This window comes from Xiphias gladius, chromosome 8, assembly GCF_016859285.1.
Source record: "Xiphias gladius isolate SHS-SW01 ecotype Sanya breed wild chromosome 8, ASM1685928v1, whole genome shotgun sequence".
NCBI classification, from domain to species: Eukaryota; Metazoa; Chordata; class Actinopteri; order Istiophoriformes; family Xiphiidae; genus Xiphias; species Xiphias gladius.
In genome coordinates this window covers 25,341,113-25,367,650 of record NC_053407.1, presented here as the reverse complement: position 1 = coordinate 25,367,650, position 26,538 = coordinate 25,341,113, and the positions used below count along the sequence as shown (strand labels likewise).

The following is a 26,538-nucleotide window of genomic DNA, read 5'->3' as shown; positions in this document are numbered from 1 at the left end:
GATTTAATGCACCTCACTGAGGAATATGCTCAGTGTGAGCACAGTATAAACTAAAATAAAGTCTTAAAACAACATTTCGACAGATGGCCTCTCTAAAAGACGGGGCCACAAGATTAGCTATTAATGTAGGACCCCTTTATATTGAGCTTAATCTGCAATAATAAAAATATTAATAAATAATAATATTAGCTAAACATGTTACATACACCTATTAAACCATTCTGAAATACTGCTTACAAGTTGTTTTGACAGAATTTTGTCAACATGCTGCTTTGTGTTTTTGTTCTTGTCCAAAGGGGTCAGGAGGCCCCTGGCCTCCCTTAAAAAATTTCCTAGAACGATACACAAAATGACCAAGATGAGACACAAATCAATTACAAAGAGACACAAAAGGACCATAAAGAGACAGGGGGAGTCCAAGATGGGCAAAATAACCGTTAAATACATCAAATGACCACAAAGAGACACACAACAACCACAAAGAGACGGAGGTTGCCGGTGAAGAGACGCAAAACAACCACAAAGAGACTTCAAATAATCATAAAAAACACAAAATTACCACAAAGCCGCACAAAATAACCATTAAAAGACACAAAATGGCCACAAAGAGATGCAAAATAACCATAACAGACACAAATCAACTACAGCTGACATGGCTGCGTGGTTTGAGGTTGTTTTGCGTCTCTTCCAGTCTGGGTGTCTTGCTGCATGAGAGCTGGGGGGCCTTTTACATGTAGGGGCCCATTGTGTCATAATCCTTCCATGGAAACACTAAATTAAGTCACAATTAAATGTGACTGCAATTTGCCAGAATTGACGAGCAGTTCTTCACCTCTCGGTGGTTTAACTTTAAAGGTCTCAAAGGTCGTTAGAGGCACATCAGGTAAAGAAGCTTCTTTTTGTTTCCATGGTAATTTAGTTATCTATTAATTTATTTTTTTACTTCGTCAGCAGCGGGAAGGAAGGAGGGGGGCGGGGCTACAATTAAAAGCCACGCTGCGGTAGGCTGAGAGCGGAGGTGCACGTGCTCCTGCGCTACGCCCGCTGCCTGGCGAGTTTAGACCCGCACAACACGCCCGAGCCTCGGTAGCGACAGCCCCCAGTGCGCCGCTGTCTTCAAACTGCCGTAGTGTCGTGCCTTTAACTGAACCAACGACAGCTACTCGACCACCGATAAACAAAAAACAAGAAACAAAACGGCGGCCATGCGGGGGCACACGCTTTTTTCCCTTTGGCTGCAACTTTTCACAGCTTGTCTGGTGTCTGGGGTGAACGGTAAGTTGCCTCTTTGTGTTTGTTTACAGTTCAAACCGCCGCCGTTAGCTTCCCCGGACCGTTGCTGTTTCAGTTGGTTTGGTGGTTTAGCTGTAAAGTGGCTTCTTTAAAATTAACTCACTTGAAATGTATTTGTTTGTTTTTTTTGTTTTTGTTTGTTTTTTATTAGCTGTACGCTTTGCTAAGTCATTTTTATTTGGGAAGTGTGTATGGTATGTGATGATTAAATCTCAGCGCGGCACTTTTGTGGCACCGTCACCGGAGTTACGGAGCGGTGGGCATTTGTAGGTGCACAAGTTCAAGCGATCCCTGAATAAGTGGACAGGACGTTCGGGAATGTGGGGACAGAGCGATTGCTTGACTCTGAAACTGCAAGATGAAACTTTTTTTTTTTTAATGTTAAGGACGATCACATAATTGAACATATACGGGGGCAAAAAAAATCTTTACTAGGAGAGGATATGTGCTTGTTTTTCGAGTTTTGTTGGCCGCTTGTTAAGTCAAAATGTACGGTTGCCTTAGGGCAATTTTGTGCACAGTGACCCTTTTCAGAAGCACCACACACAGGCTGGTTATTATACTTCTCCAATGTTAACCTCATGCCATTGGCGCTTGGCTTTGTTTGCATTTACATGCATCAAACACATTTAGGCCGATGAACAAAGGGTAAAATGGCCTGATTTTCCTGCCTTCGTTTCTGCTCACAGACCTAAGGGGAAGGCATCACATGTCACACAAATGTTTTCCTTGGTATGATGATGTATTTTCCAAATGTGAAAAATTTCCCTGTTCCACTCTTTGCACATTGACAAAGAGGAGAATTCATAACTTGGGTTGGTGCTGTGTGAAAGACAGATTGTGTATTTCATGTCGGATGAGACATTTGGACTTTTGGCTCTTTCGAGCTGACAACCCTTTGACATTTCCTCTTGGCCTCAGGGATCAATGCTCCTTACCAAAAGTCAGGCATTTTTCAGTCTTTTTAATAGCTTTGTCAGAAAATGTGTAGGAAAGTGTTGTATAAAATAGTTAACTAAAACACAATATTAAGTAGTCCCCTTTGCTTATGAATCAATCTATTGAATCTGGATGCAGCAATATATCGTTGCATTTCACTGCATCCTTTTTTAATTTCGAGTTGTGTGCACATGCGTTTCAATGCTCGTGTTGATCCACTATGTTGTCAAATACACTGAGGGCTGCAGATGCAAACATTTGTCTAGGGCTGCAACTAAACATTATTTTCATTATCGATTAATCTGGAGATTACTTGGTTAATTTAATAATTTGGTGTATAGAATGTCAGAAAATAGTGAAAAATGCCTGTTACAGTGTCCTGAAGCCAAAGGGGAATGTCTCGATGTCTTCAAATAACTTGTTTGGTCTGACGAACAGTCAAAAAAACGTCAACAAATTTGGAGATTAACTTAATTTAACTTTTGGGCAGCCAAAATTGATCACTGCTGCTTAAAAACTGTTCTACTCAACTTAGATTTGAGCTGTATTTCCATTCCTTGTCCTGTAACATCCTTACGTAGACCTGCGTGACAGACAGGCTGCTACATTTTCCATGGTGCATCACTCACATAAATGTTTGATACACTCCTTTTAATATCGTTTTGTGTGAATTGAAACTGGAAAGATTTGCAGCCCGGAGAGAAGCATACATCCCTGGATGTTTGCTCCTCGGGGCTCAGGGACAGAGTAGCCGTGGAGAATAGGTGTGGTTGCCCTGACCATAGCGTTGAGTCACGTTTCCGGATGCAGCTGCCAGCGCAGACATGCCACTGAACTTCCACCCACAACAGCGCTCACTGAGACCTTTCCACATTGTCAGGGAGTTTGTGGGGGCGGAACGGGACTTGTTGCTACTGTGTCATGCAAAATGTTTACAGGGCAGAATAAAAGCTCAAGGGAGAAGTTTTTTTTTTTTTTTTTTTTTTTCCTCCCCTACGTTTAACCAGATTAGGCTCAATTCAGCAGATTTTAACTCACTTGTTCTACTCTTTAGCTGCTGAGGGGAGAGAAGTGGAAAATGGTGTTCTGTGTCAGGGCTGAGGCAGTCTATACTCACAAGACCACTCAGGGCAGCTGAGTGAGCCAGGGCTAAATATAGCCAGATGCCGGGCCACTGGGATGGCAGGAGTGTGTGTGTATAATTTGAAGATTTAGGCAGGTGCATAGGAACACTTTGCAGCTAGAAGTAGTGTAAATTTAATCGTTGGAGTAAGATAAGCTTTAATTGCCAATATATCTGGCAGTTATTGGATTTACTTAACCAGGAATTTAATTTCCTGCTAATATGATAGATATGCCTCCTCCACAGTTGCACTGCAACGTCAAATTATGCAATGACTGTTGTGCATGTTTTATTTGGGGTTTATTTAGGGTCATTTGATGGATGATTTATACTTTTGTTAAATTCTTCTTGCCCTTTTTTCTACTTACAGTATTTCTTCGGACTAATGAGATTTCCCTTATTACTGAACATGTGCTGTGCCTCACTCGGCCCTACAGAATTCATTATTGTCGGTTTCAATACAGGAATTATAGGACTTTCTACCTTGAAAAGAGCAAGATTCCAGAAAACAGTGAATACAACAAATCTTTTTGAATTTAGAGAACTATAATTGGAGATTAAATTAGATTAAATATTGAATATTTGCACAATATAATCTGGTATCAGATACTTTAAACAGATCAGAATCAATATTAGACTTTAAAACCCCACCACAACCAAACTGAAGAGGGGATTAGAGCTGAAACGATCAGTCAGTTAATCAATAAGTCAACTGAAAGAAAATTACTTCATCGATATTGATTTTTTTTTTTTAATTTATTTATTTTATTTATTTTTTTATTTTTTCAGTGAATTTTTCTGTAATTTTCCAAGCAAAAACACAAATTATTGTCAGATTCCTGGTTCTTAAATGTAAGGATTTCCTTTGTCATATATGATAGTAAACTGATTATCTTTGGGCTCCGATTGTTGGGTTGGACAAAACAAGACATTTGAATAAGTTGTTGGGCTCTGGGAAATTTATAATTTGCATTTTTCACTATTTTTGTAAACATTTAAAAAGAAAATTATAAATTAGTCAAATAAGAAAATATTCAAGAGATTCATCAATTAAGAAATGAAAATCAATAATGAAATGATTGTTGCAGCCTTGAATGGGTTATTTTTGTTGAGTTCCTGTGTCAGAGAGTTTGTGAATGTGTGTGAGAGAAAGTTGAATGTGTTTCATTGTCATATCCAGCTCTTACCATCTGCCTGTGTTCTGTCCTCCCTTTAGGCGTCTGTCCGTTGACGTTATTATTACTCTTCCCACCGAATCCCTCAGGACAGGCTGGGCTCTTTTTCTTCCATCTGAATTTTGAATAGCTTCCTTAATCAATGTTTCATTGCAGTATGGAGGATATTCTAATTTGGGCCACTTTATTATTGTCTCTCGCCCCACTTTCCAATCTGCCATGTTGAATATTTTACGTGCTGTCTTGTGAGTTTAAACATTGAGCCAAGCACAAAATCATCGCTACTTGAATCCAAGAACAAGAAATGTTTACACAAAATCTTTGTGTTCATGTGATCAGAGACAACTTAGTCACAGTGTTGACATATAGGCAAAACTCCATTCAGTTTACACCTATTGTGACAATACTCCAGGCTCTATTTCTGTTATGGTTCTTCAGAGAAAAGTTTTTTTTTTTTTTTTTTTTTTTTTGATGGTGTGTGTGACGCTTGAGTGTATTTTTAGCAGCTGGCTGTCATTGTTTTTTATTTTTTTTTGGAGCAGCAGCAGATGGCTGTGCTGCTCTTGAGTAGCACTTGCAGATTACAGAAAGCTCACCTGCAACTGGAGTCCTGCTGATCCTCATATTGAAAAGGTTTGGGTTATTTAAGTACTCGAGTAGGCCTGACCTTGATAAATCCACTTCCTGTTACACATGTCCAGGTTCCCTTCTCCTTATGTCTCCAGCACTTAGTACTGCAGTTTGGCTGCACTCTACAAGTGTCAAGCCTTCTTACTATGCTTCAGCACAGCCTTAACAGTTTGAACAAGGACTGGACATTGTGTGTGTGTGTGTGTGTGTGTGTGTGTGTGTGTGTGTGTGTGTGTGTGTGTGTGTGTGTGTGTGTGTGTGTGTGTGTGTGTGTGTGTGTGTGTGTGTGTGTGTGTGTGTGTGTGTGTGTGTGTGAGTGAGAGAGAGATACACAGGCATCTCTCCTTTGCTTTCTGGAACACTGAGTACCCAAACCTGCCTGCCAGCCTATATGCTCCATCATGCCAATGTGTGCATGGGTTCAGGCCTTGGGACACAGAGCACTGACTTAACCAAACACGTACACATATACAGTATATTCAAGTGCATTCATATGTATCCGTTCCTGTGCGTTTATACAGCCCCTAGTCAATCAGCCGGTATGAAGTGGATGTACGGAGTCATTACAGCTTTGACTTTGTAAGCTAATTTCAAACAAACCTGCCTCTTTTCATAATTCTTTTTAATAAGCTAATTCCTTCAAATCCCTCTTAAACTGTCTTAGTGTATTATTGTTTTGTGTGCTGCTGATCTCCATGTCATCTTTGACAAGAGTAATTCAGATGAAAGAGATTTTTGCCCATGGCCGTGCACTGTGTATTTTCGTAATGCAGCAAATAGCATGCTTTGTCAGTGAACCCTCTCTAAGACACAGCAGCCCCAAGAAATGATTTTGTTTCGCATCAAAGTGATTAAGATTCGCCTTCTCACTTATGTCAAGGCAATTTTTCTCCCAAAGTGCCATTTTATCTCTGTAACCAGTTACTCTTTATCTAATATGGACTGCAGTAAGTGTCCTCAGAGTCCACTCCCACCCCTCGTGTCCTGAAATGGCTCCCCCGTCTTCATAACAATGGTACAGAGCCCTTAAATCACTTCCTAGAACAGGTTTGGGTAAAGGGTCATGTTTCCTTTTTGTCCATCCACCTTTGATCTAATACGGTCAGAGGGCAAGTGAGTTGCTATTCTTGAGGGCCATCAAGCACCAGCAGGTTAACTTTGCAGGTTCACTTGTTATTCTTCTGTGAAGTTTCTGAAGGGAACATGTGTGCTGTGTGAGGTGCTGCTGCTCATTTGCTTCCAAGAAGTAAACACAAGACTTTTCATGGCCACTTATGCCAAGCCAAGTCCCCTGCAGCAAAAGTACAGTAACTGCATCATGTAAGATATGAATATACATATCAAGTTGCAAGTGGTAAGACCTTTGTACAGAGGCAGAAATGGTTTAACACTTGTCATTACAAGCTTGCTTTATTGGTAAAGATATGCTTACCAAGTAGCTGCTGTCATCAGACCGTCTTACGGTTTTAGTATCCTGAGATACTAAAATACCTAAATTCAGTGTTATAGGGTATTTGTTATCTCTTGATATGTTTGCATTGAAAAATTGCAACATGAACTGATGTGATAGCCAGCCCCTGCTGTGTCTCCATATTTGAGGCTCAAGCTTGTGCAGAATCACATACACTCTCTCGTTGGTGGGTCTCACTGAGGACTGAATCATTGTGTTGCCAGCTATAACTGCTCTGTGTTTTTGGTCTGGTATTTGAACCTCATTCTTGGGCCGGGGCATCATGGGAAAGGCACAGACCATGACTCATAAGGAGTGAGAAAAGCACAATGCCCTGTGGAAATGGCTTGTTCTGCCAAACATAACTCCAAATACCTTCTTAATCCGTCACCGTGGTTAAGTCAAAATGGGGCACTATGTTGGCTACTCTTAGCACTAGTGTAATTTGGGCAAATGTATTTAATGTTTTGTTTTTTTTTTTGTTGTTCTTGATTTTTACTGCATTATTAAATGCTGTAGGATATATCTAATTGTGACTGTATCCTCAGATGACTTATGGCTTTCTTAGTCACTGTGATTTATGAGAGAGGACATCAGTCCATTTTATATAATGAGAATAACTGATATATTGTAATTCAGCCCATGTTTTGCAGGTTCATGCCCACATTTAATAGATTATCGAGGCAATATGCTAAGGCTAGTTTTCACTGTGCTTCTGATAAAGGGGTTTAGGAATTACCACTACAGCAACACCTCTTTTCAAGCACATGCAGCCTAAATATAGTTAATATAGAAGGCAGTGAGATCTCTGTGAAAACAGAAGTGTTGCACCCATACCTGATGTATTTCTGGATAACTGATAAGTTTTGGGAACTTTTCTTACATAGGCAGTGGCAGCAGCTCAGAGTTGATTTACACAAATAACAAAAAAGCATTTCTCACTTACATTTTTGGTTTCTAGCCATGCAGTTTTGACTTTTCGTGGTCCAGGTTATAATATATACATCCCTGAGATTTCTGTTGCCTCCAAAACCCAATGCAGAAGATTGGTTTTTGTTTGAGGCTCAGCATGTAGAAGTGGCATTTGGAAAATCACAGAACAACATTTCTTTGTCCTATAAAAGTTTTCATTGGAACCATGTCTTGAGTAGAAAATAGTTTCAATGAAAACCGAGTATCAGATGGTGATTCTGGAAAGAAATGTCACTTTTGAATTTTGAAAATGTTATTTTTCAATATTGTGAGAACCAGTTAGGAAATAATATCAAAGCCTGTTTTATCTCATGTGTTTTTAGTAAACTAAACTGAAACTACAGCCACAGATTTAAAAGTATTTGTCAGTTGTTCATCTAGATAATGGAGAAGAATAAGTCTTCCGTTTCCTCTGAAACAGCAGTGGAGCTTACAATTAATGTGGGGAGGGAACCACATAAGACATACTGCATGTTTTCATTTACTGGTCGAATTCAAAGTCTGTTTTTGTTTTAATGTGTCTCATGACCCTTGTGCAATGCATAACCTGTTCAAATCCCATCATATTTTAAATATACTCTGGATAGGTGTAAATAGGGGAAAAATGTAAGTGCTGTTTTCCTCATTCCCATGTAATTTTATACTGATGTGGTCTTTACTGATAGTGGCATCACTTCTGGGATTTCAAGGAGGCTCTGTTGGTTTGAACACTGTCTCTTCGCTGACCACCTTGACTAATACATCTCTAACTTAATTTCCTCAATAAACCCAGGCAGTCTCCTGACTAAATTACCCTTCAGTCAGGGCAAACCTAAAGCAATGTTTAGAGTTAAATGTAGTGGGGTGTCTCTCCTTTTCCTCTTTTTATTTGTATCTTAAACGTTGTGAGTTCATCAGTCAGATTGTTTCAGTAAAATATTAAATGTACTCATTTCTCAGAAGGTCATTTGTTCAACATTGTTATTTTTCTGTAGTTAGAGGGTTTGCTGAAAGGAGCTGCCTGTGTAGGAAAGGGGGTTGTGTTCCTTCCCTTAAGATAAACAGGCAGCAACGTTTGGATAAGGATGCGTTGGCGGTGCCAGCCAAGCCTTTTGCCAAACAGACTCACAAGATGTGAGAGCACTTGAAGGCCACGACACTGGATACAGCACTGATAACACTGGACATCCATGGGAAGTGCAGTTCAGTGGATAAACAGCCAAACAGGATGTTATCAAAGTAAATCTCTTTCTTTCTCTTTGTCCTTCCTCCCTCAGTGATGAATCAACTCTACCCTACATCTCCTCTGTTGCTAATGGATAAATGAGGTTTAGATTTGTACATTAGTGATTAAAAATAGAACTGCACTCCACAAACTATAATATATTCATTTGTAATAAAACTGTATTTTTAATCCTTCATCTCTCTGAGGACCAGCTAGCTAGTTTTTCCACAATGCTACACTGATGGCCAGAGTTCACACTGCATAAATGACTCGGAGTGCTCGTTCTTCCAAACCTTCAAGGATTGTTGAACGTTTGGAAGGACAAGAAAAGGTGTGTGTGAGTGTGTGTGTGAGATGTGAGGTTAGAAGGATGGAGAGGACACAGCGAAGCACAGGAAGTTAGAAGTCTCTCTGAAATGCCATTTTCAACTGTGGCCTTGTGGCGCCTGAGAATTATACCATCAGCAGGACTAAAAAGGCACTTTTAGTTCACTGTAGAAGTCTAAAAAAAGTATTTATCTACTCCCACGAGCCTGCTTTGTTTGAGGTGGGAAGAGGTACCCCGCTGAAACAGTGGGAAAAAAATGGGGTCAGAGCTAATTTTTAGCCTTTATGGGATACACTGTGGTTCTTAAGCCACCAATTTCACACTTCGGGTCCAACCTCAATTTCCTTAACAATTATCCAAAAGTGTTAATTTGGAAATGCCATCCCTGTCCTCTTGGGTGTTAAAAGGCTCACAATAATTTACTTCCTCTATATTTTAAGGGACAAAATAGGTATAAAAGTGTATAATTTTAAAACAAAATTTCCACAGAGCTGTGTATCCTTGTGCAGAAAACTATAATTACATGTGCTTTATTGTTCAAACCACATGTAGAGCCTTTAGTCTTGCTATTTTGTCAGCATCTATGGTATGATTTCCAATTTGTGGAATTTATTATTTTGTTAGAGACGTGTTCATAGTTTTCAAATTGGAAAAAAAAAATCAATTTTTTAGTAAAATTCTTTGACAGTAAATCATAGCTTATTCAGTCTTTGCTTTTGAAAACCACTATACGCCTCTTCCTTTTTTCTCCACCTAGTGCTAGCTGACATGATTTCCCTTGTGCCCATAGAGCTGCCAGATTGTCAGGTTCAGGCCGGGCAGCAGTGAAGCTGGTGGAAGCATCCAGTGTTTGCGACGTGTTTGCAGTGTACTGATGGCTTACTCAGCTGTTCAGACCACCACATCCAACCTGCAGCAGGCTGTTTACTCCTATTCAGCAGCACAAAAACTGAAGCTTATTCCTCAGAGTAAAGAAAAAAGTTAAACATATCGTCATGTTTTTTACTGGTCTGAATTTTTGTCAAAAAAAAAAACTTCCCTCTGAGGTTGCTTTACTTAATCTTTCTTTTTCTTTTGTTCAGTTCAATTGTCGAACATCCAGTTTCAATCTTTTTGGTTGAGACAGTGTTGAGATATAAGTCGGTAAAAATATTTTTATTGTATGTAAATGAGGTACTTTCTGTATTCGGGAGGTTCTTTGAACTAACAAAGACCATTTTTTTTAATATGAATTGAAAGATGAATTTCTTTTATCCTGCTGCTACATCAATGTTCTGCTGTTCTGCTTCAGCTGCTCTTTGTCATCGATTAAAACTTACTGTAGTACTCAACCGGTCATCCCCACTTTTATCCGCAGGTGATTACTGTGAGGTAAATGTGTGCAGTAATGGTGGAACCTGTGTGACCGGAGCGGGAGCTCCGTTCATCTGTATCTGCCCTGATGGCTTCTCTGGAGACACCTGCAATGAGACTGAAACTGGTAAGCCGTGCCTCTGAGGTCAAAATGACTCTCAGATCTGAGTTCTTATTTTCCAATTTGCTGATTAGACTATGACAATATGGGCAAATAATTCACTTTTTGGTGCTTAGTATGATCTGGTTAAAAAGTTAGTGTGTTGTTCTCTAAAACTAAATAGTCAGTAATTTTAAATGAGAGCAGGTTAATCAAACTTAGACCAAAATTTACTTGGATCAATCTTGTCCTTCAGCCTAACCCAACTCCTGAAAACTAAATATTTATTAGAGGTTACAATACACAGTACTGCTCAACCTCTGTTTAACTTGGCTTTCACCTCCTTCCTCTTGTGGGTCTTTCTTCTCCTCCAAAAGGGCCCTGCAACCCGAACCCATGCAAGAATGATGCCATCTGCGAAGTGACAGGCCACTCCCGCCGAGGTGACGTCTTCAGCGAGTACGTCTGCAAGTGCCAGGCGGGCTTTGAAGGAGTCCACTGCCAGAACAGTAAGTGTGTGCTCCCTCTTCAGTAGTTTTGTGAGGATTGTATCAATAGCTATTAAGTAACTATCAGATGATTTCTGTAGAGTTGTGTTAAAAATCTAAGATTGGGGGAAATAGTTAGGTTCTGACGCAATTCAATATTATTTCCTCTGTGTCATATTTGGATATTTATATTATGATCCATGGAAACTTTTTCTGTAATTCTATTTGCAAGTATTTTTGTTCTGGCCAGATTAAAGGTTTTCCGTGTATTTACATTGGCAGCTATTTTCAAGATGTTGAGTCACCACTGTTGTTTAAAAAAAATACATGGAAAGGTTGACTATGAATGAGTATTGAAGGAATCTCATAACTGCATCACAAAATATCAAGATCAGATCTCTTAGGTGCCATCTTATACCAACAAAACATCTCTTGGGGCTATTTGATTTTTACTAAAAGTATAATTAAGACTATTTGTTGAGGTATTGAAAACAAAGTGATTAATCATAATCATTAGTTTGGATCATTTCAAGAAAATTCCACTATTTTTGTATTTAAACAATACGGTACATCCTCACTACTTTCAACTATAGCAGAGCACCAGATTAAGTGTCTGTGTTGCTGGTATGCTAGTGTCCTTTTACCAATTGTAGATATGCATTCCTATACAATAAATTGGCAAGTCTGATGCTCTCCCTGTTTATCTGTCTAACCTGGCACACTAATTTGGAGACAGCTACTGTGAGTGCTGGCCACCAGACAGACAGCTGTTGTCCTTATGGGAGTGTCATTCACACGTCACTCAGACCAGGTTGGTTCAGTCAGGGTCAGCCCGAGAGAAGGAAGCAACAGTGGGAACATACGCTGCACTCCAGCCCTGCAGACAGAGACAGATGGCTAATGTTTGTAAGGGAAGGCGGCAGAATAACAGTGGCCATGTGTGCAGAAGGAACAAATTTAGCAGGAATCAAGTTGGATTTTTAGGAAAAGCCTAAGTGCATTTTGTGTTTGATCATGTATGCCTTTTTATCCTAGGTGTCCAAGGAGCAGATTTAAGCTCGATAAAAGGTAACTGTAAAACTGGGACTTAAGGAGAGAATGATTTGTGTTTTTATTTTTTTGTGTTTTTGTGTGTGTTTTTTTGTGTGTGTGTGTGTGGTGTGTGTGTGTGTGTGTGTGTGTGTGTGTGTTGCGCAGTAGTCTCATTTTCCTTCTTGGATCCAGGTGCTCTCTGTTCCTTTGGCTACATGTGGAGGCAGAGGAATTCAACAATCAGCCATACACACACAACATGCACATACACTGCATGCACGCATATACACACTCGCTCACTGAAAGGGAACTGCTGAGGTCAGCGCTATCTGTCTTCGTTCCTGAGTCAAGGCCAGCAGCACAAGTGGCGGTGAGGTCAGGTCAACGTTAGATACGCTGCCTTTTCAGCCGTTCACCCACCCCAACAGGAAGATGTCCTTTCATACTAAAAGATTTATTGTTTAACTCCCTCATGCCTCAAACTTTTGTGAAACTATACACGTCTTCTGAGCCATTTTTTTTTTTCAATTTGTTTTTACGTCGTCATCTATTTTTATCTAGATTTTCCAAGCCCATATTTATGCTCCAAACATTCTTATTTGACTAATTCAGTCCAAGTTATTGGTTTGTGTTTTTCTTTTATAACCGAGAACTCCAAATCACAGCTCATCAAAATCCATACATACATACAAATCCTTTTGACAGGTGCTGTAAGTTAGCTGCCAGTGTTAGAGCCTTCTCCAGAGCAGGCATTTAAACTAATTAGATAATGCCTCAAGGACAATTATGAGCGGAATTTATTTGACAGTGTTGGTTATGAGAACCCCTCTGAGGACTGCTGGATCAGGGAGGAACCCCTCTATTCAGCTACTGATGACTGTGTTGTGACAGTTCAGGGGTCCCCAATATTTGTGTTTGTGGGTGTGTGTTGTGTGGGCGGGCAAGGAATTGGGATCATGGTAGCCAGCTCCTATGGTTTGTGTGAAACACGGAAGAAGATGGGCTGTAGAAAACCAGTGACTGAACCTGGGGAGGCGTAGTGTTGTTAAACTGTTAACTAGCATCATCACACTCACTTCACACATGGAAATGCATATTGTCAGATATTTTTGGGCAGCATTTGATTAAAAAGTTGAGGAATGTCCCTATAGTCTTCTCACTGGTCAATTGTGAGGATACATAGGAGCCTGTGATTAGAGGATGAACTGGTTTTCGATCAGAAAACAGCCAAACATAGAGCCTGACAAGTAGGTGTCGGGAAATTGGAGTCACATGTAGAAAAATATAAACAAAAAATGCAACAGTAAACAAGTGGAAGATGGACTAGCTAGGAAATAGCTAGGAATAGAATAGAGAGTTGAAAATAGCACCATCCTCTCCTTTTAAGGTTTACTGTCAGTTATCGGAAAGAAGTCAAAAACAAGAACGAGAAAAAAAACGTTTTTCATCAATATGTAGTTCAAATGTATTATTTCATTGCCAAATATCTTTTCCCCTCAAAGGACTAAAATTCCTCTGAGAAACTGAACAAGGGAGCAAAAAAATCTCTACTGGAAAAAGCTTAATCACGTGTGTGCTACACATCCCACATGAACAACCACACACAGCTCATGATCTCATATACCGACTGTTTAGCACACTCATACACACATGGTTAATCCCTCATGCCAATCTAGCCAACAGAAAGTGGCGGTCCGCGCTGAATGCTCGCAACGTCAGCGCTGCCACTGTTGCCGGGTGAAAGAGTGAACGTGGAGGCGGAACAGTGAATTAAGTCTGCCCTCCTGACAATGTCACACTCACTACTCAGGTCTGACTGCAGCACTTCTGACTGTCCTTTCAAATTGGCCTAAAAGCCTTTATGGGTTGCAGAGAAGAGAGAGAGTGTGTGTGTGAGAGAGAGAAATGTCAATAGCTGTTCACTTTTGGCAGATGGACGGAAACAGCGAGCGAAGGAGGAGTCTTTTTCTTGATTGCATTCTCTAAATCCCAGATTTTCATAACCGATTAAGGCCGTTATTTGCTTCTTGGAAGTCGGCAAAGGGTGTGTGCATGTGTGTGCTGCTCTCTGTTGAGTTTTCAGCTCCTCCCAGGATGTGGTAGTGTGGGTAGACTGAGCTCCATGCCCCCCTATGGAGTACAGGGAGTGTGTGTATATATACATGTTTGTCACGGATCTGACTAAGCCTGGCATGCATTTCCTGGTTTACTTATTGTCTGTATTAAACAAACTAGATTAGCCTATTAGATCTGCTTACCTGGAATCACAACATTATCTTAAGTAACAGTAGCAGCTGTTAGTTGTTTTGACTGGAGAGGCTGAACCTTCACAGGTGAACATCAACAGACTAATAAGGGCTGTAATCACAATTAACCACAGATGGTGCTTTTATAAAACTAATACCAGTACAGCTGATAAGATGGAACAGTTAAACAGTCATAGACAGTTTTTTGGTGTGAACTGAAATGATATGTGATGATTAACTGGTAATTATTTGAGATTTGCCATTAGGTTCCTTTAAAGTAGGAGAAATCTCCTTGTAGGAAGCAAAGTTTTAAGGGCTTTTATTCAGACTTGGTGAAAGCTGAGCTCTGAATTTTTCAGCTCTGCTCTACAAGAAAATTATGAAAACTTATTTGGTTCAAAATAAATAGTAGCGCAAGTATGTTCTTTTTCATCAGCATTCTGGTATTCACTCATAAAGTTAAGTACTGGACATTCACATCTGTAATTACTTTTCTTCTGACCACACTATGCAGTTGGAGGTTGAGTGCTTTGCTTGAGATCCCTCAGAAACTACAGTAACCACATTTATGTAACCATAAATTGGTGTTCAGCAAAGGGAAATCCATTGTTCTTAACTTCCATGACTCCCTTTTATTCATTCAAGCCACAAGGACATGAAGTCATGACTTTGTCAGGTTGATGACATTATGTCTCTGACTAAGATCTTCTTCATGGTCGCACTGTATATTTTCAATAAAGAAAGAGAGGTTATTATAAAAGTTTAATCTAATATACAAGTAAACTACACAAATATACATTGAGTTAAGGAAAGTTTATCTAACATTTAAACAGTGAAGTTCAAACGCAAATGCAGAAATGCATTAATTTGAAATGCTTTTAAAATGCTGCAGACATTGCACTTCTAAGAGGTACAGCTGTCGTATACTATTGCACAGGATCTGATGTTACCATGCCTTGATCTATTCAAAGTGAGCGCCTCGAAACGCAGCTTTATATAATATGCGCTGTAAAGTTTCATCTCAGAGCTCTGCATCCCTTCAGCAGAGAGTGACACCCTGGCAGGGATCTGATTTAAAGCTATTCTGGTTACTCCTGTGTCCCTCCTTGGTGTACTTCGGCTAGTCCAGTCCACAGTGCACAGAAAATTACACATCAGGAAACCTTTTAGTCTTTTTTTTAATTTAATAGTGCCATTGTGGTTTTGTCTGGAGACCATAGTGCCTTTAGAGCACCCCATCCCACCCCACCCCAGTTGCTGTATGATGATTATTCCATAAATGTAGTACTTCAATACAGTACTGGGCCATACTTTTATGGGGACAAAAGTTTCTTAAGTAATTTTTCTTATTTTCATTGCTCACACAGTTTCTGCTCTTTGGTTTCGTAGGTAGGTGTTTGTTGTCGATCCATAAAAATAACAGATGGTTTACTTTCAAAACTCAGTTTGAGTACCTTGTGAGCTAGGGCCTCACGCTGTGAGGTTTGGAGAACATAACACATTGAACGTCACCATCTACAAAAGCAGGTTTGGGCCATCAGACACAGACTTGCACCTTTTTATTTAGGCCCAAATCCTGCTGGCTGCAGCACACATCATGGACATGGATAGCTTTGCTGATCATGACATGCACTGCCAACTGACCTTGGCTTTACATTGATCAGGGTTCTGGTTTCGAATAAGCTGCATGAGATTTGTATTGGCTTTCGCTTCATGCTGAGACAAATATTGACACTCTAAATATTGTGGCAGTGTGCTGTTTCTTTTATAAGCTATAGAACTTGTTGGACACAGGCCATAGACATGCTCTACCCCCAAATCTGTATGTATATGCGAACAGTGTGCTGATAGAGGGTACTGCTAGATATGTAACTGCTCATTACATGTCACTATTGTTTTTCTTGGCTGAGACTTTAGACTTACAAGGTCTTTATTCTGAAGCATCTCTATACATCTATCATGGTTAAGTTAATCAGAGCACAATGAGTGTATGCATTACAGTATGCAGAGCCCAAGTGTTAAACAAACCTACAAACCCTTGCAGTGTTAGTACACCCACCTGTTCCTCTACCTGTCTCAGGGATGCTGTGCAACTATTTGTTAGATAAATAGATTAGAGCATGAGGCTGTAAGGTCTTTCTGGTGGCCAATCCTCTTACTGGACAGAGGGCAGACAGCTGACGCACGTCAGGACTTGACCCGAGTTTCCATTAGTCTGTCATCAATTACTGATATACAGTAGGTCTGTGGCTTGTTGGTGTGATATTGTGTGACACCTCTCAGATGCTGATCTGTATGCTACAAGGTGAAAACACATGGTTGGCTTTTGTGACATAGTTTATGGAACATGATAACATTTTACCCAGTCAGCCTCTTAACTCACCTTAAAGTCCAAATTTAGGAATGCTTTATAAACTAATTCAGTTAATACATACCAGAGTTCTTTTCCATATGAATGATGAATCTTTTTATCCACTTTCTTTTTTTAATTTAACTCTAAGACATTATGCATACAAGAGTAACGTTTATCCTTTTCTTGTTGATAATGCAATTTGTCATCTGCCTTGACTATATTTGTTCCCTAAACACATGTTTTCATACCAGTTTGCCTATCCAAATTGATACCATATATTCATTCTTTATTATAGTTTGTTACAGCCTTGTATTTTACTCCCTGTTTTCTGATTCGGTTATAAAATTTCAAATACTTAAAAAGTTTGATTTAAGTGGATGTAGCACTAAAGAAGCTTTTTATACATTCAATCTGAAGATACCCTAATATTTTGAATATACTGTATCAGCGTATAAGGATACAGACAGAGTTAGCTGCTATCAGACTGTGCCACAACAGTAAATTTATCAAAGAGCTTATTTACAAAGTGTAGAAAGATTGGTGTTTTAAATATCCACTTTCTGCTCCCAGAGATAGTCTGTTCTATGTGATTTAGTGTGAGCTTCTAGAGCCAGAAGTGTCACAACTGTGGATCTCATTACCCAGTTTTTATGGATGCACATTTCAGAATTACAGTATACTTCCTCCTGTGTCTGTTTGAAAATAAATGTTTGGACACGCAGCTATTTATGGAGAGAGCATGTGGGTGGGGAGATACTGCCGTGTGTGTTTGTTGGTTAGAAACATCACATCAGTGTGCTGGGGTTGTTCGCATGTATTTTCCTCCATAATAACAACTCCTAACATCCAGAGATTGACTGAAATTACCCTTATGGTGTGCGGTCATCTGTACAACAAGATAAATGTGAATCTTGTTCTTTGTGTATGTGGTCAATAAAGACTGTGTACAAAGTTTGTTTAGTCACACTGACAGTTCTTGAGGGTGTGAGATGAAAAGGAATTTGAGTTTATTCCAGACTCAGAGCTGGACAGCTAGTGTTGTTGAGGGCGCCATCAAGAGGAAATACAACAAATTACAAGGAAATTAAACAGGCATTGCACTTAGACCAATCAGCCACAGCATTAAAACTGGTAACTGTTGGTGACTGGTGTAAAGGGTCCTTAATGACACTTGACTCAAACGTCACACGCACCCAGATAGGCACATTTACTCCTGGGATCCTTCAATATTTATACTTCACATCCTGACCACATGATCTCCTGGTACAGCTTGTTCTTTGATACCAGATATCTTGATTAAGGCTACATTTACTGTCTTACGATAAGAAACAAGCTCTTGTCTCTGGTCTCCTCTACTACAGCTCCAGTCCTGTTGGCATGGCTTCAACTAACCTCAGTGTGAAAAGGTTTAAGAAATATCAAAACTTAATTCTCAAGCATGACATGTGATCTTCACTCACACTTCTAATTGTGAGCTACTTCCAGACTGGCTGATTTAAAGTCGACTGGCTCATTAAACTGGCACAGTAAACTGTTTTTGTTTTACTACAGTAAGTGGTGATTTGGTTTATATCTCTGTAGACGTGAACGACTGTGCCGGCCAGCCATGTGAGAATGGCGGCATCTGCAGGGACCTGGAAGGAGATTTCAAATGCCACTGCCCTTCCCCTTATGTGGGCAAACATTGCCAACTGCGTAAGTGTAACATGCTCTCACATTAGGGCCAGACAAAATAATAATGCAATCAATTCATCTTTATATACATATATGCCAAATTTGTATAAGGGCCACAGTGGGAAATCTCATGCTGACGTCTGAATCTGCCCTCCACCTCTCCTCCACAGGCTGCATTTCTCTGCTTGGTATGGAAGGAGGGGGCATTGCTGAAAGCCAGATCTCAGCCTCATCGGTCCGCTATAGCCTGCTGGGCCTGCAGCGCTGGGGACCTGAGCTCTCCCGCCTCCACAACAAGGGACTGGTTAACGCCTGGAGTGCTGCTGCACATGACAGGAACCCATGGATAGAGGTGAGGCCAGTGCTATAGTAGATAAGTACAAAAGTAATTAAGATTGATAATAGACATTAAGGCTGAATATATACAGTACGTAGATGGGGATGTTCAGCAGCCTTGAGGTCTTTAGTAATTGGTTTTTGTAGAAATGTTTGTTGCCAGTTATATCGGGCTAGAGATACTTTTATTTATTGCACAATTTAAGATTTGGAACAGATACATTTCAAACAAACAGGAGTTCACTTATTGATTAATTAGACACCCTTTTTATTAATGAAGATTCACACAATGTGGAGCCTTTTGTTCAGACTACTCCATTTAACTTTTATGTTTTTGATATTCTGAAAACTGTTTATTGTCCTGACAATACCTGCATTGATCTTATAACATTTGACATTTCAGTTGAACTTTTCCATTTAAAAATAAACTTAAGTAACTCATGTATGCTCTATTTCCACATCCAGATCAACATGCAGAGGAAAATGCGTTTCACAGGTATTGTCACTCAAGGTGCCAGTCGCATGGGAACAGCCGAGTTCATTAAGGCCTTCAAGGTGGCCTCCAGCCTGGACGGCAAGACATACACGATGTACAGAACGGAAGGACAGAGAAAGGACAATGTGAGGAGACACATCAGCACACTGCAGCACAACAGAATGCACTACACTAATACTTATAGAGTGTTTTAGTCCCCTTTTGAAATATGTGGCAGTCAAAACACATTAATGTGTACAAACAAAACACAATGCCATATTTCATAAAGATGGAAATGAACCACTAGAGGGAGCAATGACTCTTCTAAAGAACAAACTGCAGTATCTGGTTACATTCTATTGTAAACTGACTCTAAGACTGCTTAATGTCTTTTGGTGTAATGTGACTAACTACACCACTTGTGAAACAGTGAAACAAACTATTTTATTTTTATTTTTAGAGGAAACACACTTTTAAGGAAAATATTTTTTTTAAAATGTGTTTGATGTTTAGAATAAACTTAGTCCTTCAAGGAGTGCCTTTGTTCATCCTATAGTTTACAGTAATCGCTATGTGCTTGGAGTACATCATAAATTAAATGAAATACTGTTACTAATTATATCAATTATCAGTTGTAAAATAAAAAAATTAATAACAGTACACCTGATTATGTTTGCAAACCCCTCTGTGTTTTGTAGGTATTTGTGGGAAATGTGGACAATGACGGCACCAAGACCAACTTGTTTGACCCCCCAATCATTGCCCAGTACATCCGCATTGTCCCTTTAGTGTGTCGCAAGGCCTGCACCCTGCGCATGGAGCTGGTGGGCTGTGAGCTCAATGGTAAACATACACAGAAAAGAACAAACATACACATGCTGCATGTACATCAACAAGCTGTTGGTGTTCAGTTTACTGATGTTTGTTAGTGACTGAAACAAGCTTAAGTCATTCAAAATCCAGCTGGGAAAAATCACAACCAGGAAGGTAAATCATTTTTTTTTTTTCCCCAGTATTTACATCTTATATTTCCTCACTAATTATCGTCAGTCCTACTCTCAGTGACTGATCATATTTCAAAGGATGTTACTCAGAGGATTGCACTACTTAGTAACCTTGAACACAGATGAACACTGTCTGATGAGTCTATTCCAAGATGATCCCTAAAGCTCTTATCAAAACCATATGATCACATTTTTTTATAAAAATACCAGCATGCTTTCATCTGATGCTAAGATTCAGAGACTTTTTTACTGCGGAGAACATATTGGTCATATTAAACATCGGAAAATGGTCACACCAGCAGGCAAAGGAAATACTAGGTTCCTTTAAGTCTCCTGTATTGCAACCAATGTCTGTTCATTTAGCTGTTCCTTTTATCATAAGCCAGTGTGGTTTTTTTGGAACTCGCTGGCCTCATTATACTGTTGCATGTTCATCTCTCTTTATGGTTGTCTCATTTATCAGATCAGTGTCTGCTTTTCTCCTGTCGACTGTGCTTCCCAGTTTGTGCATGATTGCAAAGCTGCTATATTTGTAGCTTCTTTTGTTTTAAGGTCACCAGTAAGTCTGGCAAGAGATCACAACCAGCATATGCTGTTTGAATGAGCTTTGGACCTTTTTTTTTTTTTTAAACATAGAGAAACAAAAATGCTCATTATGACATTTTGGAAAGACAGTTTGTTTCTTGAAGGTTATATGTCCGTAATTCAAACTCGCTTGAGTCCACTCCATTGGGTAAATCAACTGAAGTGTAGAATGATGTAATGAGAAGGGATGTTGCATAAACACCTACTCTACATGGTGCCAGACAGCAAGAGTACAGCTGAAGTTTTGAAAAAAAATTTCATGCAGCCTTCATCCTCTTTTCATCTGACCTGCATGCTCAGCTGCTTCACCAAGCCACACTCATTAAAAAGTCTGTTACAGCCTTTATACAGTATATTAAGCAATGAGCTCCACAGGTTGATTTCTACTTCAGGATTGGCTTTCTGCTCATACTGAAGATACGGTATGAAAGGATACAGAGAGTATCAGAATACTGTAAACTGCGAACATGTGAAGGATCACCGTTTAACTTGGTAATGTGCGTTTGATCAACTTTAACCACAGTTGGTAGAAACAAAGAGTTGAATGCATTATTAGATCCCACCATGTTAGCTCAGCTAAACCTAAAGCAGCACATTTATGGCTGCACATCCACCTGCATGCCATAACTCTGCCCACTGTATCTGCTGCTCTCGTCCTCCACCATCATCATCTCTGGGTGTCTGTTTGCTGCTTCACATCACTGGCTGGCCTGGGCCGCTTCCTGTCTGTCCCATGTCTATTATACTTTCTCTCTCTTTCCATTTCTCTTTTTCTCTCTCTTCCTCTGTCACCTGCCTGGTCTCACCTCCGCAGTGTATTCAAACACTTCAGGTTGTTCAGAGCCGATGGGCATGAAGTCCCGATTGGTGTCTGACCGTCGGATCACGGCCTCCAGCACCTTCCGCACCTGGGGCATCGAGGCCTTCACCTGGCACCCTCATTACGCCCGGCTGGACAAACAGGGCAAGACAAACGCCTGGACCGCTGCTACCAACAACCGATCTGAGTGGCTGCAGGTAGGGGAAAGAAGACAAGACAGAGCTGCATGTTGTTTCTGAGTTTTTCCCAACGCAGCTTTTGTAAAATGAAGCTGTTTCTTTTTCCTCAGGTGGACCTCCAGTCTCCCAAGAAGATCACAGGAATCATCACACAGGGGGCCAAAGACTTTGGCTCCATCCAGTTTGTCATGGCCTTTAAAGTGGCTCACAGCGACGACGGAAAGTCCTGGACCATCGTGAAAGACGAGACCACAAAGACAGACAAGGTCAGTCCACTTTCCCGAAACACCCAGTAATTAGATAAGTGTGGCTGCAGTGCATGCAAAAAAATTAGTTTACACAGCATTATAAGGGCAAATTAAAATGCATTATTGGGACGGTTGAACAAACAAAAATACATCTGATAGGATACAACATAAGATAAAAGATATGTACTTAATTGAAATTATAACAATAATAATTGATTTTGAATAAAGAATACCTTGATGGATTATATATAAAAAGTAAAAATAAAGGCTTTTGCAGAGGGCTGTTTATTTGTGTTGTCTTAAGGGAAAATGTTTCAAAAAGCAAGTGATATTTAACTTGTATCTGACATACTTGTCTGCACACCTGGAACCAATCATGTTGATACTTGATTAGTTTTCTGTATGCATTCATTCATAATGCATCCAAAACCCAATTTGTCTGCCAGATTAACCAAATTGAGTAATTTAATCAAGGATGTGGAACATTGACATTTGTTTGCTCTGACTTAATCCATGAAACATTTATGATCGGAGTTAAGTGTGTGTCTTGAATGTGTATTTTATGTGATAATGTTGGCATTTGTTTATGAGGTTGTACTAATTGCCAAGGTTTCTTTTACATGATTTTGTTTGGTGTCTATGTACAGTCAGGGAACAGTCAGATTTTCTGCTTTGCAAACTTGCTCATGGGAAACAACTCCCACAAGAGATTTTATCCCTGTGTCATTGAGCAGAAGTGCCAGAAAGTGTATTCATATAAAAATGCTCTGGCATCTACAGCTAATAATTCCTTAACATATACACATTTTATTGTCATACACATTTGTCTATATTTAGCTTGGACAGCAGTTAATTTTAGGTCCTGTTTGTTTTTTGTGAGCTACTCTGGAAAAATAACGTTTAAAAAAATCAAATTACATACAGTATGTCTGACAAAATAATGGGGAATATGTAAACAAGCTGTCCACCGAAGAAAACTTATTTTCAATCAGTGTTTTGTTGTTAAGGGAACAAGTAGCATGAAAATTCCTTTGTCATCTAGATTTTTTAGTTTAAAAGTGGCTATGATCTGTATCCCTTTGATTGGCTGCTGTTCTCTGCCCAGATCTTCCCAGGCAACAGTGATAACAACGTTCACAAAAAGAACATCTTTGAGCCGCCGCTCTACGGCCGATATATTCGTGTTCTTCCATGGGAGTGGCACGAGCGCATCACCCTGCGGATGGAGCTCCTGGGCTGTGATGAGTAGCACCGCCCGGTACCCGCCTCCCAACTTCTTTCCTCTCCCCTGCTCCCCCTCTCTCTACCTCCTCCCCCATTCCCGCCTCCTCTTCCCTCCTTACCTTCTCCCTCCTGAGCCACACCTGCACTGCCTTGCTCTCAGCCCTAGGGGGCAGCAAACACCAGAGTAGCACCTCACCACCACAACCCTGGCTGGTTGGAGGTGGAAGACGTTACCCTTAACCACTCTCACCAGGACCCAGATTGAGTTAAGCTCACGTGTCTCCTCTTTTTTTAGTTTCCTGAATTGATCAGTTATTTTTTCCACCTGAACCAAATCTATGATCACTGCAGGAAACAGTATATCTTCTTTGTTACTAAGCAGAGCTGGGATCAGATTTTTTTATCCCAGCTACCGGCTAAATCAAAGGTGGTGAATCCCTCATCCCTGTGTCAGAGGTCAGGGGTAACAATACTCCTGCTGTATCAGTTGGTGCTGCCTGGACTCTGATCCTATATAAGTTCTACCTGGAACATTGAACCTCCAAGACCCACGGCTGGTGATGTACATAAGCTCCATTTAACAGCTTGCACACGCCCTATAACCAAACACTCGATCTCCCCCCCAAGACACACAGAATATATATAATCTTTACAGGATACATTGATGTTTTTGGTTGATTATTTTTCTTGTTGAGACAGTTTTTGTTTTTTGAGAAAAAAATAATAGACTAAAAATCTCAAGATGTCCCTCTGTGTGTGCTACAGTATTCCCAGTATTTTCCTGCAGTCCATGTTTTCTACAATAGAGCATGTTTGAACTGCTTAAGAGGACAACATTGAAGGTTAACACTATTCACTTTGGTGAAACATATATGTGTAGTAGCAAATAGCAGAAGTGCGAACACCCCACTATCTACAAATCCTTATTTTTACTGAACCTGTGTGTGTGAAATTGAAGTCCAGCTTTTACAAAGTTACTCATTTGGCTGAAATCAGGGTGTAGTTTTGTCCCAACACACCCTCAGGTTTTTGTTTTTCTGTGGGTACATGTAGAAAAATATAGTATGGTGCAGTGATGCAGATTCACACAAAACAAAGAGGATTCAAATTCATTAAATCTCTCTTTGTGGGACATGATCAGTCAATGAACCATCAGCTTAGTCAGTTTAGCAGCCAATCAGAGGTGATCTCTAAGCCAGAGGAGACGCCCTCATTGACAGACAGGATGTTATAAATACAAAAATTTAAAATCATTGTTTAGTGAAAGAGAAACGAGGCACTTTATATCTGTTAAGGAAATGAACTATAGTTGTTGAGCTGACTGAGATTTACGCATGCTGCTGTGGTATGACATCTTCAGCCAAAAAAAAGGGCATTTTACACAACAGTTCATGTTTTGAAGACTTACATTATTCATTCAGAAAATTATTTCACCTTTGGCAGTAACTTTATGTAGTCGCTTAATCACAGTTTTTTTTTTTTTTTTTTGCAGTATTCATATGTTGGCTGCAGATGTTTATCAAATTTTCTGAGGTATTTTATTTTTAAAAAAGTCATTTTCATGGTCAGTTTATGGTCAATTAGTCTCATCTGTCACAAGCTGTTTGAGGTGGAATGATTATCAAAGGAAGCTTGCGTTGAGATTTTTCTCGCTGTCTTGATTCTCAGAACAACTTCAGAGCTGGACACTTCAAATCAATTTTCTACTGCCGACAGGATTTCTGGAATAACAGATCAGTCACACTAGTGTTTTGCAAGAATGACAGTATTAAGTCAATAATCGTACAAAAATTTGCTTGTATTACTTATTGGTTCGCATCATAAACTTAGATTAACAATAGTGTAGAGGCTGCAAAAGTTAAAAAATTAATGATGGACGTCTCAGGTCAAAGCAGATCTGCTCCTAATGTACAGCAAATGCTGCTGAAACGCTACTAATCCGCTCACTCACTCACCCACTCACTCACTTGGCTGTGCTTCTAGTTTTGTTATTCCAATTTCACTTTTTTTATGGCACTTTGATGTTTGTGTTTTGCTATTTGAAATATCAAAAAAAACAAAAATAGAACCAAAAAAAAAAAAAAAACCCCCCAGAATTGTTCATTGAAAAACAAACTGTAAACATATTCATTATTCCCTGTAGAGGCAAAAAAAAGAAAAGAAAACAGACTCTCAGCGCAGTGTCTTTATTAGAAAACTGAGGTTTGAAAGTCTGGGGGAATCCCTTGCCTTGGTTGTTTAGTGGTAATATGTGACGTGCATATATTCAGTACTTTTGTACTGGAATCCGTTCATGTTAATAGATGTTAATGTTTACTGCAGACCATTTATTTAGGGTCCAACCTCATGCCTCCAGTTCAAAGCTGCGGCACCACTGATAAGACTGTAAGAGAGAAACCAAATTAAAACTGATTTTTACGGTTCCACTGGACATGTGACATGACCCTCCCTATCATCCACTTCTGCCCCCCCCCCGTCACAGTATTCTAAACGTTTCCACCCCATGAATTATGAATTATGGGCTTGTGCAATATTATACTGTGTTAGTTTTGATAACAAAGAATATTCATTCAAGATCCTTAAAAATGCATGAGGGTATAACAGTGCCACTGAGAGGTCGAGGATGGATGTTGGTGTCAAACACTGTACAATATTTATTGTCGCAGACGATTCCATAAGAAGTCGCTCGTTATCCACGTCTGCATGCATCTTATTGACCAGTGTTGCTCAGTTTAAGTTGAACCGATATGAATTTAGTGGTGACATAGTTTCATTTTTTTCTAGATGTTCATCAACATTCAAACTATTGTAGATCTCTTGTTGCCCCGCTGTTCAGGTTTTCTATGATTGATCCAAAAAAAAATTGATAACATTGATGTGTTTTTATGGTATTATGAGTTTGTTTCTTGCTATACTGACTGTTGACCTCATAGAATTTTGACTGGATTTGGATCTTTTTTTATTCCAGTGTTGTGTTTCTAAGAGGATCCCTTTATGTTTGGCCTTTGTATCTTAAAATGAAGAATAAATAAAGTATTTAAAAAAACCAAACCTATTTTTTAACTGACTCTAAATGGCTTCAATAGAGCAGCAATAGTCTGTACTTCTGTGTATATAACTGGATGGAATATTTAAGGTATAGTATTAACCATAATGCTGAATTCATTGGAGCTGTTTACCATTTAAAAAGGTGGAAGATCAAAAGATCAAAAGCACTGAGGGTCGTTTTCCCTGTTTAGCATTTAAACACCCCAGGGGCCTAATCTCTCTTTATACCACCATACAATCTTCCAAAGGTATCCTCACC

At 39.6% G+C, this 26,538-nt stretch overlaps 1 protein-coding gene across 4 annotated transcripts; it reads left to right on the top strand.

The window, feature by feature from the left end:
• Positions 1 to 1,029: 1,029 nt before the first annotated feature.
• Positions 1,030 to 26,282, top strand: mfge8b (milk fat globule EGF and factor V/VIII domain containing b). 4 transcript variants are annotated; one of them, XM_040132865.1, is made up of 11 exons: positions 1,030 to 1,275; positions 10,472 to 10,594; positions 10,945 to 11,076; positions 12,091 to 12,123; positions 18,268 to 18,381; positions 18,531 to 18,712; positions 19,162 to 19,317; positions 19,870 to 20,014; positions 21,575 to 21,777; positions 21,870 to 22,025; positions 23,113 to 26,282. In XM_040132865.1, the coding sequence occupies exons 1-11, from the start codon at positions 1,206 to 1,208 to the stop codon at positions 23,254 to 23,256; spliced, it is 1,458 nt and encodes a 485-aa protein (XP_039988799.1). In that variant the 5' UTR covers positions 1,030 to 1,205; the 3' UTR covers positions 23,257 to 26,282. The 4 variants fall into 4 exon arrangements, with proteins under 4 accessions (XP_039988799.1, XP_039988795.1, XP_039988797.1 ...); XM_040132861.1 differs by having other exon boundaries at positions 1,064 to 1,275; positions 21,593 to 21,777; XM_040132863.1 differs by lacking the exon at positions 12,091 to 12,123 and having other exon boundaries at positions 1,064 to 1,275; positions 21,593 to 21,777.
• The last annotated feature ends 256 nt before the right edge of the window (positions 26,283 to 26,538 follow it).

Bases quoted from the DNA above. Each gene is read 5' to 3' on its own strand.
- mfge8b (XM_040132865.1), top strand. From the start codon at position 1,206: ATGCGGGGGCACACGCTTTTTTCCCTTTGGCTGCAACTTTTCACAGCT. The intron at 18,382-18,530 runs GTAAGTGTAACA...TCTCCTCCACAG, and splicing joins GGGCAAACATTGCCAACTGC to GCTGCATTTCTCTGCTTGGT. The intron at 21,778-21,869 runs GTAGGGGAAAGA...CTTTTTCCTCAG, and splicing joins ACCGATCTGAGTGGCTGCAG to GTGGACCTCCAGTCTCCCAA.